At 41.4% G+C, this 11,993-nt stretch overlaps 2 protein-coding genes across 2 annotated transcripts in view; one reads left to right on the top strand and one right to left on the bottom strand.

The window, feature by feature from the left end:
• The first annotated feature begins 2,979 nt into the window (after positions 1–2,979).
• Positions 2,980–11,469, top strand: LOC306973647 (uncharacterized protein). Its single transcript, XM_079570624.1, has 3 exons — positions 2,980–3,375; positions 7,922–8,117; positions 11,081–11,469. The coding sequence occupies exons 1-3, from the start codon at positions 3,025–3,027 to the stop codon at positions 11,392–11,394; spliced, it is 861 nt and encodes a 286-aa protein (XP_079426750.1). The 5' UTR covers positions 2,980–3,024; the 3' UTR covers positions 11,395–11,469.
• LOC306973767 (uncharacterized protein) overlaps positions 11,397–11,993 on the bottom strand; it is a gene marked incomplete at both ends in the record, with an annotated part of 20,671 nt that continues 20,074 nt past the window's right edge. Inside the window, one exon of the mRNA XM_079570760.1 lies at positions 11,397–11,438. Within this exon, the coding sequence (XP_079426886.1) occupies positions 11,397–11,438 (42 nt within the window). The remainder of the gene's footprint in view (positions 11,439–11,993) is intronic.

Genomic DNA, 11,993 nt, shown 5'->3' with positions numbered 1-11,993 from the left:
AACCAGGTCTAAACCAGGTCTAAACCAGGTCTAAACCAGGTCTAAACCAGGTCTAAACCAGGTCTAAACCAGGTCCAAACCAGGTCTAAACCAGGTCTAAACCAGGTCTAAACCAGGTCTAAACCAGGTCTAAACCAGGTCCAAACCAGGTCCAAACCAGGTCTAAACCAGGTCTAAACCAGGACTAAACCAGGTCCAAACCAGGACTAAACCAGGTCTAAACCAGGTCTAAACCAGGTCTAAACCAGGACTAAACCAGGTCTAAACCAGGACTAAACCAGGTCTAAACCAGGTCTAAACCAGGACTAAACCAGGTCTAAACCAGGTCTAAACCAGGACTAAACCAGGACTAAACCAGGTCTAAACCAGGTCTAAACCAGGTCTAAACCAGGTCTAAACCAGGTCTAAACCAGGACTAAACCAGGTCTAAACCAGGTCTAAACCAGGTCTAAACCAGGTCTAAACCAGGACTAAACCAGGACTAAACCAGGTCTAAACCAGGTCTAAACCAGGTCTAAACCAGGTCTAAACCAGGTCTAAACCAGGTCTAAACCAGGTCTAAACTGGTATAAACCGTAAACCAGTCCGAACTAGTCCGACCCCAACCTATACTAGTCCAGACTGGATATTTTGAGTATTACAAACTTGAACTGAATGGTAGTGACAACACATGATTGGATAAAGTTAGCTTTCCAAACTATTAAAGGGTTAAGTAGTGATTATATAGTTACATAATGTTATATATTGTTATATAATGTTACCTAACGTTACAAAATGCATGTGTTTGAATGATAAATGTTTTTCTACGAACAATAAAAGGCCATGTTTGAAACTCGTGCCTGGTTTTCTCTTTTTGCCTCTAAAGGAAAAACCTTCTGCTGCAGCTCACGTGTTAAACGTGTTTTATTTGAATTACAAATCAGTCCAGGTCATGTTTCCTGTGACCAACGCAGAAAATATCACCACAGCCAGAAAACAACACATTAGACTTTTTATTTGTGCTCCTGAAGTGTTGGAAATGAAGTAAAATAATATAAAAGCTTATTACTGAGTCAAGTATGATGTACTTCTCAGAGTACTTTCAGCATATAGTACTCATGGTCTGGTTGCTTTGTCACTGACGGGGGCGGGTCACAGCGGAGTAAATGACGCGCTCCTGGACCAATGGGACGACAGCTCTGCCTGGGGGGCGGGGCTGGTGCCGCACACTGGAATAACGCAGAGGATCCTCCTGGAAAAGACTCGGTTCAGCTTCACTTTCAAACATTTAATGAGTCATTTATTGATCGGACTGACCTCTGTGACCCCTGTGACCCCTGTGACCCCTGTGACCCCTGAGCAGCTGCACGCGCCGCCTCTACCTGGAAAACAACAACACATAAACATCTGCAGTCACAGCCCTCTGCGCCACGTGGACCCACACTGCCCCCTGCTGGGCCCTGGAACATGTTTCCTCCAGATTATTGTGTTTTATTCAGGAAATGTGGCTTTGACTCGTGTTTAAACCATAACATTAAATATATTTGATCATCTTTATCCACTTTTAGCCCCGCCTTCACCGAGTGCATTTTTTTTCCATCATTTTTTTGTTGGATATTCAACTCAATTTTGTAACTTTTTTTGTCTTTTTTTTAATCAATTTTTTGTCACATTTTGGTCAATTTTTTGTCACATTTTTGTCACATTTTAGTATTTTTTTGTCATTTTTTTGGTCATTTTTTTGTCATTTTTTTGTCAATTTTTTGTCATTTTTTTGCCATTTTTTGTAATTTTTTTGTCATTTTTTGTCATTTTTTTTGTCAATTTTTTGTCATTTATTTGGTCATTTTTTTGAATTTTTTTGTCATTTTTTTTGCCATTTTTTGTAATTTTTTTGTCTTTTTTTTTAAAATCATTTTTGTCTTTTTTTGTCATTTTTTTGTCATTTTTTTGTCATTTTTTTGTCATTTTTTTTCATTTTTTTGTCATTTTTTGTCATTTTTTCTTTCTTTTTTTTTAATCATTTTTGTCATTTTTTTGTCTTTTTTTTTGTCATTTTTTGTCATTTTTTGTCATTTTTTTGTCATTTTTTGTCCTTTTTTAGAAATTTTTTGTAATTTTTTTGTAATTTTTTTGTCTTTTTTTTTGTCATTTTTTTGTCATTTTTTGTCATTTTTTTGTCATTTTTTTGTCATTTTTTTGTCATTTTTTTGTCATTTTTTTAGTCATTTTTTGTCATTTTTTTGTCATTTTTTGTCATTTTTTTTAAATCATTTTTGTCATTTTTTTGTCATTTTTTTGTCATTTTTTTTGTCATTTTTTTGTCATTTTTTTGCAATTTTTGTCAATTTTTTGTCATTTTTTTTGCAATTTTTGTCATTTTTTTGTCGGTTTTTTTGTCATTTTTTGTCATTTTTTTTGTCATTTTTTTGTCATTTTTTTGCAATTTTTGTCATTTTTTTGTCATTTTTTAGTCACTTTTTTCCCATTTTTTTTTTTGCCATTTTTTGTCATTTTTTTTGTCATTTTTTTTGTCTTTTTTTGGCATTTTTTTGAAATTTTTTGTAATTTTTTTGTCATTTTTTGTCATTTTTTTAAATCATTTTTGTCATTTTTTTGTCATTTTTTTGTCATTTTTCCATCATTCTTTTCGTCTCAGTTTTGTCACTATTTTCTCACCTTTTTTCCAGGAGCTTTTGGATTGGGGTAAAGCCAAACTGGAGAAAACGTGCTCGGTTCAGGCGGGAGTTAAGGGGTTAAATAAACTTCATTTATTAAAACTTCCTATAGCTCCTTTTCCCACTCTGCTCACCGACAGACTGGGGTGGTGCGTTCATGGAACTACTCTACCCGGTTACACCAACACTATCGGGCGCCCTGAGATTCGGCTCCCGCCAAAGAGCCATGAATCCCGCCCCTGGAAGTGGAATGGAAAGCGAAAGTGCTTTAGCTCCGCAGCAGCAGAGGCGCAGGGTCCGTGTGTGTGCGGCTGTTTGACCCCGGACCCCCCGCTCTCACCCCCGCAGCGCCTCACACCCCGGGGGGATGGACCCTGCTCTGCTCCTGGAGGCCCTGTCCGCGCTCTCCGGCCTCTCGGTGCAGCGGGGCGCGGGGCCCTCTCAGCTGGGGCCCCAGGACTTCGTGAACATCGTGGCCCTGAGACAGTTCTACAAACAGGAGGGCTTCGCGGAGCTGGAGTACCCGAGCCTGGGCTCCCTGTCCCTGCGGGAGGAGGAGGACCCCGAGGCGGACATGTACAGCTCTCCCCCCGCCCTGGAGGCGCCTCAGGCCGGGCACGGCGGCTCGGGCTCCGGGGGCTCCGGGGGCTCCGTGGTCCGAGTCAACCCGGAGGAGTTCTTCGACCGGAGATTCAACTACGACTTCACCCACGTGCAGGTACGACAGAAAAAACATGTACAACAAAACTACAGCGGATTTAAAGCTACGTTTGTTTACGTCACTGCGTCACGGCTTCGCCAAACAGAAAACGAAACTCCTGAAACTGCAGAGTCACGACGTCAGAGTCACGATGACAGATGACACTTATTCATCATTAAGTTATATTTACCTCAACACTAAAACACTTAACCTCTTAACTGCCGCCTGAACCGAGAGGAGCTTTTTCCTCACGTCATCGGGTTTTATTTTTTTCCATCATTTTTTTGTTGGGTATTCAACTCCTTTTTGTAACTTTTTTTTCATTTTTTGTCTTTTTTTTTGTCGAAGTTTTTTGTCAATTTTTGTCACATTTTTTTCATTTTTGGTCGAATTTTTGTCATTTTTTGGTCATATTTTTTTCATATTTTTTTAATTTTTTGTCACATTTTTGTCACTTTTTTGTCACTTTTTTGTCACATTTTTGTCATATTTTTGTCACTTTTTTGTCACTTTTTTGTCACTTTTTTGTCATATTTTTGTCATTTTTTTTATCACATTTTTGTCACATTTTTTGTCATTTTTTTCGTCATTTTTTTATCACATTTTTGTCACATTTTTGTCATTTTTTTGTCACTTTTTTGTCATTTTTTGTCATTTTTTTGTCATTTTTTGTCACATTTTTGTCACATTTTTTGTCATTTTTTTGTCACATTTTTGTCATTTTTTGTCACATTTTTGTCATTTTTTTGTCACATTTTTGTCATTTTTTGTCATTTTTTCGTCAATTTCTTGTGACATTTTTGTGACATTTTTGCCACTTTTTCATCAATTTTCCGTCACTTTTTTGCCACATTTCCATCATTGTTTTCGTCTCAGTTTTGTTGCTTTTTCTCACCTTGTTTCCAGAAGCTTTTGGATTGGGGTAAAGCCAAACTGGTTCAGGCGGGAGTTAAGGGGTTAAACACTGAGGCTCATTTACATAAAAACATGAAGGATTTAGAGCTGTTTGTCAATAACCAGAGGTGGAAAGTAAAAGTAAAAAGTACAAATTAAGTGATAAATATACTTTTTACTTTTACTTCAATACATTTTAGAGCCTGTATCTTTACTTTCTTCTCCACTACATTTTTAAATCGTGTTAAAAGTGTTTTATTTTCAAAGTGACCTCTGGTTTAGTCCCAGTTTAGACCTGGTTTAGTCCTGGTTTAGTCCTGGTTTAGACCTGCTTTAGACCCGGTTTAGTCCTGGTTTAGACCTGGTTTAGACCTGGTTTAGACCTGGTTTAGACCTGGTTTAGACCTGGTTTAGACCTGGTTTAGTCCTGGTTTAGACCTGGTTTAGACCTGGTTTAGACCCGGTTTAGACCTGCTTTAGACCCGGTTTAGACCCGGTTTAGTCCTGGTTTAGACCTGGTTTAGACCTGGTTTAGACCTGGTTTAGACCTGGTTTAGTCCTGGTTTAGACCTGGTTTAGACCTGGTTTAGACCCGGTTTAGACCTGCTTTAGACCCGGTTTAGACCTGGTTTAGTCCTGGTTTAGACCTGGTTTAGTCCTGGTTTAGACCCGGTTTAGACCTGCTTTAGACCCGGTTTAGACCCGGTTTAGTCCTGGTTTAGACCCGGTTTAGACCCGGTTTAGTCCTGGTTTAGACCTGGTTTAGTCCTGGTTTAGACCTGCTTTAGACCCGGTTTAGTCCTGCTTTAGACCTGGTTTAGACCTGGTTTAGACCTGGTTTAGTCCTGCTTTAGACCTGGTTTAGACCTGGTTTAGACCTGGTTTAGACCTGGTTTAGACCTGGTTTAGTCCTGCTTTAGACCTGGTTCAGTCCTGGTTTAGACCTGGTTTAGTCCTGGTTTAGTCCTGCTTTAGACCTGGTTCAGTCCTGGTTTAGTCCTGGCTTAGACCTGGTTTAGACCTGGTTTAGACCCGGTTTAGACCTGGTTTAGACCCGGTTTAGACCCGGTTTAGACCCGGTTTAGACCTGGTTTAGACCCGGTTTAGACCCGGTTTAGACCTGCTTTAGACCCGGTTTAGACCTGCTTTAGACCTGGTTTAGACCTGGTTTAGTCCTGGTTTAGACCTGGTTTAGTCCTGGTTTAGACCTGGTTTAGACCTGCTTTAGACCTGGTTTAGTCCTGGTTTAGTCCTGGTTTAGACCTGGTTTAGTCCTGCTTTAGACCCGGTTTAGACCCGGTTTAGACCTGGTTTAGACCTGGTTTAGTCCTGGTTTAGACCTGGTTTAGACCTGGTTTAGTCCTGCTTTAGACCTGGTTTAGACCTGGTTTAGACCCGGTTTAGACCTGGTTTAGACCTGCTTTAGACCCGGTTTAGACCTGGTTTAGACCTGGTTTAGACCTGCTTTAGACCTGCTTTAGACCTGGTTTAGTCCTGGTTTAGACCTGGTTTAGTCCGGGTTTAGTCCGGGTTTAGTCCGGGTTTAGTCCGGGTTTAGACCTGACCTAGTTTAGTCCGGGTTTAGTCCGGGTTTAGACCTGGTTTAGACCTGGTTTAGACCTGGTTTAGACCTGGTTTAGTCCTGGTTTAGACCTGGTTTAGACCTGGTTTAGACCCGGTTTAGACCTGCTTTAGACCCGGTTTAGACCTGGTTTAGTCCTGGTTTAGACCTGGTTTAGTCCTGGTTTAGACCCGGTTTAGACCTGCTTTAGACCCGGTTTAGACCCGGTTTAGTCCTGGTTTAGACCCGGTTTAGACCCGGTTTAGTCCTGGTTTAGACCTGGTTTAGTCCTGGTTTAGACCTGCTTTAGACCCGGTTTAGTCCTGCTTTAGACCTGGTTTAGACCTGGTTTAGACCTGGTTTAGTCCTGCTTTAGACCTGGTTTAGACCTGGTTTAGACCTGGTTTAGACCTGGTTTAGACCTGGTTTAGTCCTGCTTTAGACCTGGTTCAGTCCTGGTTTAGTCCTGGCTTAGACCTGGTTTAGACCTGGTTTAGACCCGGTTTAGACCTGGTTTAGACCCGGTTTAGACCCGGTTTAGACCCGGTTTAGACCTGGTTTAGACCCGGTTTAGACCCGGTTTAGACCTGCTTTAGACCCGGTTTAGACCTGCTTTAGACCTGGTTTAGACCTGGTTTAGTCCTGGTTTAGACCTGGTTTAGTCCTGGTTTAGACCTGGTTTAGACCTGCTTTAGACCTGGTTTAGTCCTGGTTTAGTCCTGGTTTAGACCTGGTTTAGTCCTGCTTTAGACCCGGTTTAGACCCGGTTTAGACCTGGTTTAGACCTGGTTTAGTCCTGGTTTAGACCTGGTTTAGACCTGGTTTAGTCCTGCTTTAGACCTGGTTTAGACCTGGTTTAGACCCGGTTTAGACCTGGTTTAGACCTGCTTTAGACCCGGTTTAGACCTGGTTTAGACCTGGTTTAGACCTGCTTTAGACCTGCTTTAGACCTGGTTTAGTCCTGGTTTAGACCTGGTTTAGACCTGCTTTAGACCTGCTTTAGACCTGGTTTAGACCTGGTTTAGACCCGGTTTAGACCTGGTTTAGACCTGCTTTAGACCCGGTTTAGACCTGGTTTAGACCTGGTTTAGACCTGCTTTAGACCTGCTTTAGACCTGGTTTAGTCCTGGTTTAGACCTGCTTTAGACCTGCTTTAGACCCGGTTTAGACCTGGTTTAGACCTGGTTTAGACCTGCTTTAGACCTGCTTTAGACCTGGTTTAGTCCTGGTTTAGACCTGGTTTAGTCCGGGTTTAGTCCGGGTTTAGTCCGGGTTTAGTCCGGGTTTAGACCTGACCTAGTTTAGTCCGGGTTTAGTCCGGGTTTAGACCTGGTTTAGACCTGGTTTAGACCTGGTTTAGACCTGGTTTAGTCCTGGTTTAGACCTGGTTTAGACCTGGTTTAGACCTGGTTTAGACCTGGTTTAGACCTGGTTTAGACCTGGTTTAGACCTGGTTTAGACCTGACCTAGTTTAGTCCGGGTTTAGTCCGGGTTTAGACCTGGTTTAGACCTGGTTTAGACCTGGTTTAGTCCTGGTTTAGTCCTGGTTTAGACCTGGTTTAGACCTGGTTTAGACCTGGTTTAGACCTGGTTTAGACCTGGTTTAGACCTGGTTTAGACCTGGTTTAGACCTGACCTAGTTTAGTCCGGGTTTAGTTAGTTACTCCTTTTGACCTGGTTTGAATAAAATGATTTAAAAAATCCTGCGCATTAGACTCTTAAATACTTTTACTTTTTACTTATAAAGTACATTTTACGATACATACTTTTGTACTTTTACTTAAGTACATTTTTGGCCCTGTATCTGTACTTGTACTTAAGTCAGAATATCGAGTACTTCTTCCACCACTGTCACTAACCTCTCATTACAAAGACACAGATCTACACGGTCTTAGCTTTCAAATGAGCTATAGAGCTATATATAGTGCTAGCCCGCAGTTAGCTTAGCCCGTTAGCCTGTTAGCTTCTTCTGCGTGATTGCATTAGCGTGTATTGGGGAAAGCTGCAGGGGTTTATTCTGTCCAGAGACACCAGGGGGCGATGAAGGACCTTGTTTACTGGTTAAGAGGTTAAAACATGTACACTAGCTCCTCTGATGTGCGTGTTCAGGACGGCGAGCGGACGTTCCTGCGCGGTAACGAGCGCTACATCCGCCCGTGTGGTTGGCGTCGCGCGGCGCTGAGCGTGACAAAGAAATACGACGACGGCAGCGACGTGTGGCTGAGCACCGGCGCCACCTCCTGGCCAGTGTCCTACCAAGGCCTGCACATGGACGGCTCGCTGGGCGTCATCCTCACGCGCAAAGGTAGCTACTTCCTGTCTGTAAAGGTACTACTTCCTGTCTGTAAAGGTACTACTTCCTGTTTTCAAAGGTAGCTACTTCCTGTTTGTAAACGTAACTACTTCCTGTTTACAAAGGTAACTACTTCCTGTCTGTAGAGGTACTACTTCCTGTCTGTAGAAGTACTACTTCCTGTTTACAAAGGTAACTACTTCCTGTCTGTAGAGGTACTACTTCCTGTTTACAAAGGTAGCTACTTCCTGTTTACAAAGGTAACTACTTCCTGTTTGCAAAAGTCACAACATCCTGTTTTCAAAGGTAACTACTTCCTGTTTACAAAAGTCACTACTTCCTGTTTTCAAAGGTAACTACTTCCTGTTTACAAAGGTAACTACTTCCTGTCTGTAGAGGTACTACTTCCTGTCTGTAGAGGTACTACTTCCTGTCTGTAAAGGTACTACTTCCTGTTTACAAAGGTAACTACTTCCTGTCTGTAGAGGTACTACTTCCTGTTTGTAAAGGTACTACTTCCTGTTTTCAAAGGTAACTACTTCCTGTTTACAAAGGTAACTACTTCCTGTCTGTAGAGGTACTACTTCCTGTCTGTAGAGGTACTACTTCCTGTCTGTAAAGGTACTACTTCCTGTTTACAAAGGTAACTACTTCCTGTCTGTAAAGGTACTACTTCCTGTTTTCAAAGGTAGCTACTTCCTGTTTGTAAACGTAACTACTTCCTGTTTACAAAGGTAACTACTTCCTGTCTGTAAAGGTACTACTTCCTGTCTGTAGAAGTACTACTTCCTGTTTACAAAGGTAACTACTTCCTGTCTGTAGAGGTACTACTTCCTGTTTACAAAGGTAGCTACTTCCTGTTTACAAAGGTAACTACTTCCTGTTTGCAAAAGTCACAACATCCTGTTTTCAAAGGTAACTACTTCCTGTTTACAAAAGTCACTACTTCCTGTTTTCAAAGGTAACTACTTCCTGTTTACAAAGGTAACTACTTCCTGTCTGTAGAGGTACTACTTCCTGTCTGTAGAGGTACTACTTCCTGTCTGTAAAGGTACTACTTCCTGTTTACAAAGGTAACTACTTCCTGTCTGTAGAGGTACTACTTCCTGTTTGTAAAGGTACTACTTCCTGTCTGTAGAGGTACTACTTCCTGTTTTCAGAGGTAGCTACTTCCTCTCTGTAGAGGTACTACTTCCTGTTTTCAAAGGTAACTACTTCCTGTCTGTAGAGGTACTACTTCCTGTCTGTAGAGGTACTACTTCTGTTTACAAAGGTAGCTACTTCCTGTCAGTAGAGGTACTACTTCCTGTTTTCAGAGGTAGCTACTTCCTCTCTGTAGAGGTACTACTTCCTGTTTTCAAAGGTAACTACTTCCTGTCTGTAGAGGTACTACTTCCTGTTTTCAGAGGTAGCTACTTCCTGTCTGTAGAGGTACTACTTCCTGTTTTCAAAGGTAACTACTTCCTGTCTGTAGAGGTACTACTTCCTGTTTTCAGAGGTAGCTACTTCCTCTCTGTAGAGGTACTACTTCCTGTTTTCAAAGGTAACTGCTTCCTGTCTGTAGAGGTACTACTTCCTGTTTTCAGAGGTAGCTACTTCCTCTCTGTAGAGGTACTACTTCTGTTTACAAAGGTAGCTCCTTCCTGTCTGTAGAGGTACTACTTCCTGTTTTCAAAGGTAACTACTTCCTGTTTACAAAAGTCACTACTTCCTGTTTTCAAAGGTAACTACTTCCTGTTTACAAAAGTCACTACTTCCTGTTTTCAAAGGTAACTACTTCATGTCTGTAAAGGTACTACTTCCTGTTTTCAGAGGTAGCTACTTCCTGTCTGTAGAGGTACTACTTCCTGTTTTCAAAGGTAACTGCTTCCTGTCTGTAGAGGTACTACTTCCTGTTTTCAGAGGTAGCTACTTCCTCTCTGTAGAGGTACTACTTCTGTTTACAAAGGTAGCTCCTTCCTGTCTGTAGAGGTACTACTTCCTGTTTTCAAAAGTCACTACTTCCTGTTTGCAAAAGTCACTACTTCCTGTTTACAAAGGTAGCTACTTCCTGTCTGTAAAGGTACTACTTCCTATTTTCAAAGGTAACTACTTCCTGTTTACAAAAGTCACTACTTCCTGTTTACAAAGGTAACTACTTCCTGTTTACAAAGGTAGCTACTTCCTGTTTACAAAGGTAACTACTTCCTGTCTGTAAAGGTAACTACTTCCTGTCTGTAGAGGTTCTACTTCCTGTTTTCAAAGGTAACTACTTCCTGTCTGTAGAGGTACTACTTCCTGTTTACAAAATTCACTACTTCCTGTTTTCAAAGGTAACTACTACCTGTCTGTAGAGGTACTACTTCCTGTTTTCAAAGGTAACTACTTCCTGTCTGTAGAGGTACTACTTCCTGTTTACAAAATTCACTACTTCCTGTTTACAAAGGTAACTACTTCCTGTCTGTAAAGGTAACTACTTCCTGTCTGTAGAGGTTCTACTTCCTGTTTTCAAAGGTAACTACTTCCTGTCTGTAGAGGTACTACTTCCTGTTTTCAAAGGTAACTACTTCCTGTCTGTAAAGGTACTACTTCCTGTTTACAAAGGTAACTACTTCTTGTTTACAAAAGTAGCTACTTCCTGTTTTCAAAGGTAACTACTTCCTGTCTGTAAAGGTACTACTTCCTGTTTACAAAGGTAACTACTTCTTGTTTACAAAAGTAGCTACTTCCTGTTTGTAAAGGTAACTACTTCCTGTTTACAAAAGTAGCTACTTCCTGTTTGTAAAGGTAACTACTTCTTGTTTACAAAAGTAGCTACTTCCTGTTTGTAAAGGTAACTACTTCCTGTTTACAAAAGTAGCTACTTCCTGTTTGTAAAGTTTGCTACTTCCTGTTTGTAAAGTTTGCTACTTCCTGTTTGTAAAGTTTGCTACTTCCTGTTTACAAAAGTTGCTACTTCCTGTTTGTAAAAACGCCCTTGTCCCGCCCTCGTTCAGAGAAACAGGCGGACCCCGGGTTCCTGGAGGAGGCGGCTCAGTCCCTGGTGGCTCCTCGGACTCGGGGCCGCGGGATCTACTCCACTCCAGACGTGCACCTCGCTGAGAAATACTGCAAGACCTTCAAGTCCAGGAGCGACGGCCGCACGTACAAAGTTCTGCTGCAGAACCGCATCAACCCCAGTAAACGGCAGGACTGTCAGCGAGACCGGGTCTGGGTGGTCTACGTCCCCCAGGACCACAGCGACCTGCAGACCAGAGCCTTAGTGCAGGAGTCAGTGCGGCCCTACGGACTGCTGCTCAAACTGGCCTAAGCTCAGGACCGCTTCAGGGACACGCCGGGGTCAAAGGTCAGACGCTGCAGAGGGAAACATCCAGACGTTTAGACTCTCCTTCTCCATCTTAGTTTTAACTCTATCGTTCCAACCAATATGTTTGGTATCCACGTGTAGCAGGAAAGGCTGTGACCGAGATGAAATCCAAATATGGGCATTTCCTTTGTGGGAGGCAGCAGCGGCTAAAGACGGGACGAATAACCACATGTGCAGACAAAGAGACTAAACTTTAGGGGCGTTTTCATTCCACTCTTTAACCTCTTAACTCTTAAAAAGGATCTTTTTCCTCACGTCATCAGATTATTTTTCCATCATTTTTTTGTTGGGTATTCAACTCATTTTTGTCATTTTTTTGTCATTTTTTTGTCGATTTTTTCGTCATTTTTTGGTAACATTTTTGTAATTTTTTTGTCATTTTTTCGTCATTTTTTTGTAATTTTTTGTAATTTTTGTTTTCATTTTTTTATCACATTTTTGTCAATTTTTTGTCACATTTTTATCACATTTTTGAAAATTTTTTAGTCAAATTTTAGTCATTTTTTTGTCACATTTTGTCTCATTTTTGTCATTTTTTTGTC

This window comes from Gobius niger, assembly GCF_951799975.1.
Source record: "Gobius niger genome assembly, chromosome: 14".
In the NCBI taxonomy this organism is placed as follows: Eukaryota; Metazoa; Chordata; class Actinopteri; order Gobiiformes; family Gobiidae; genus Gobius; species Gobius niger.
The sequence above is the reverse complement of the archived record's forward strand: the minus strand, read 5'-3'. Positions and strand labels throughout refer to the sequence as shown.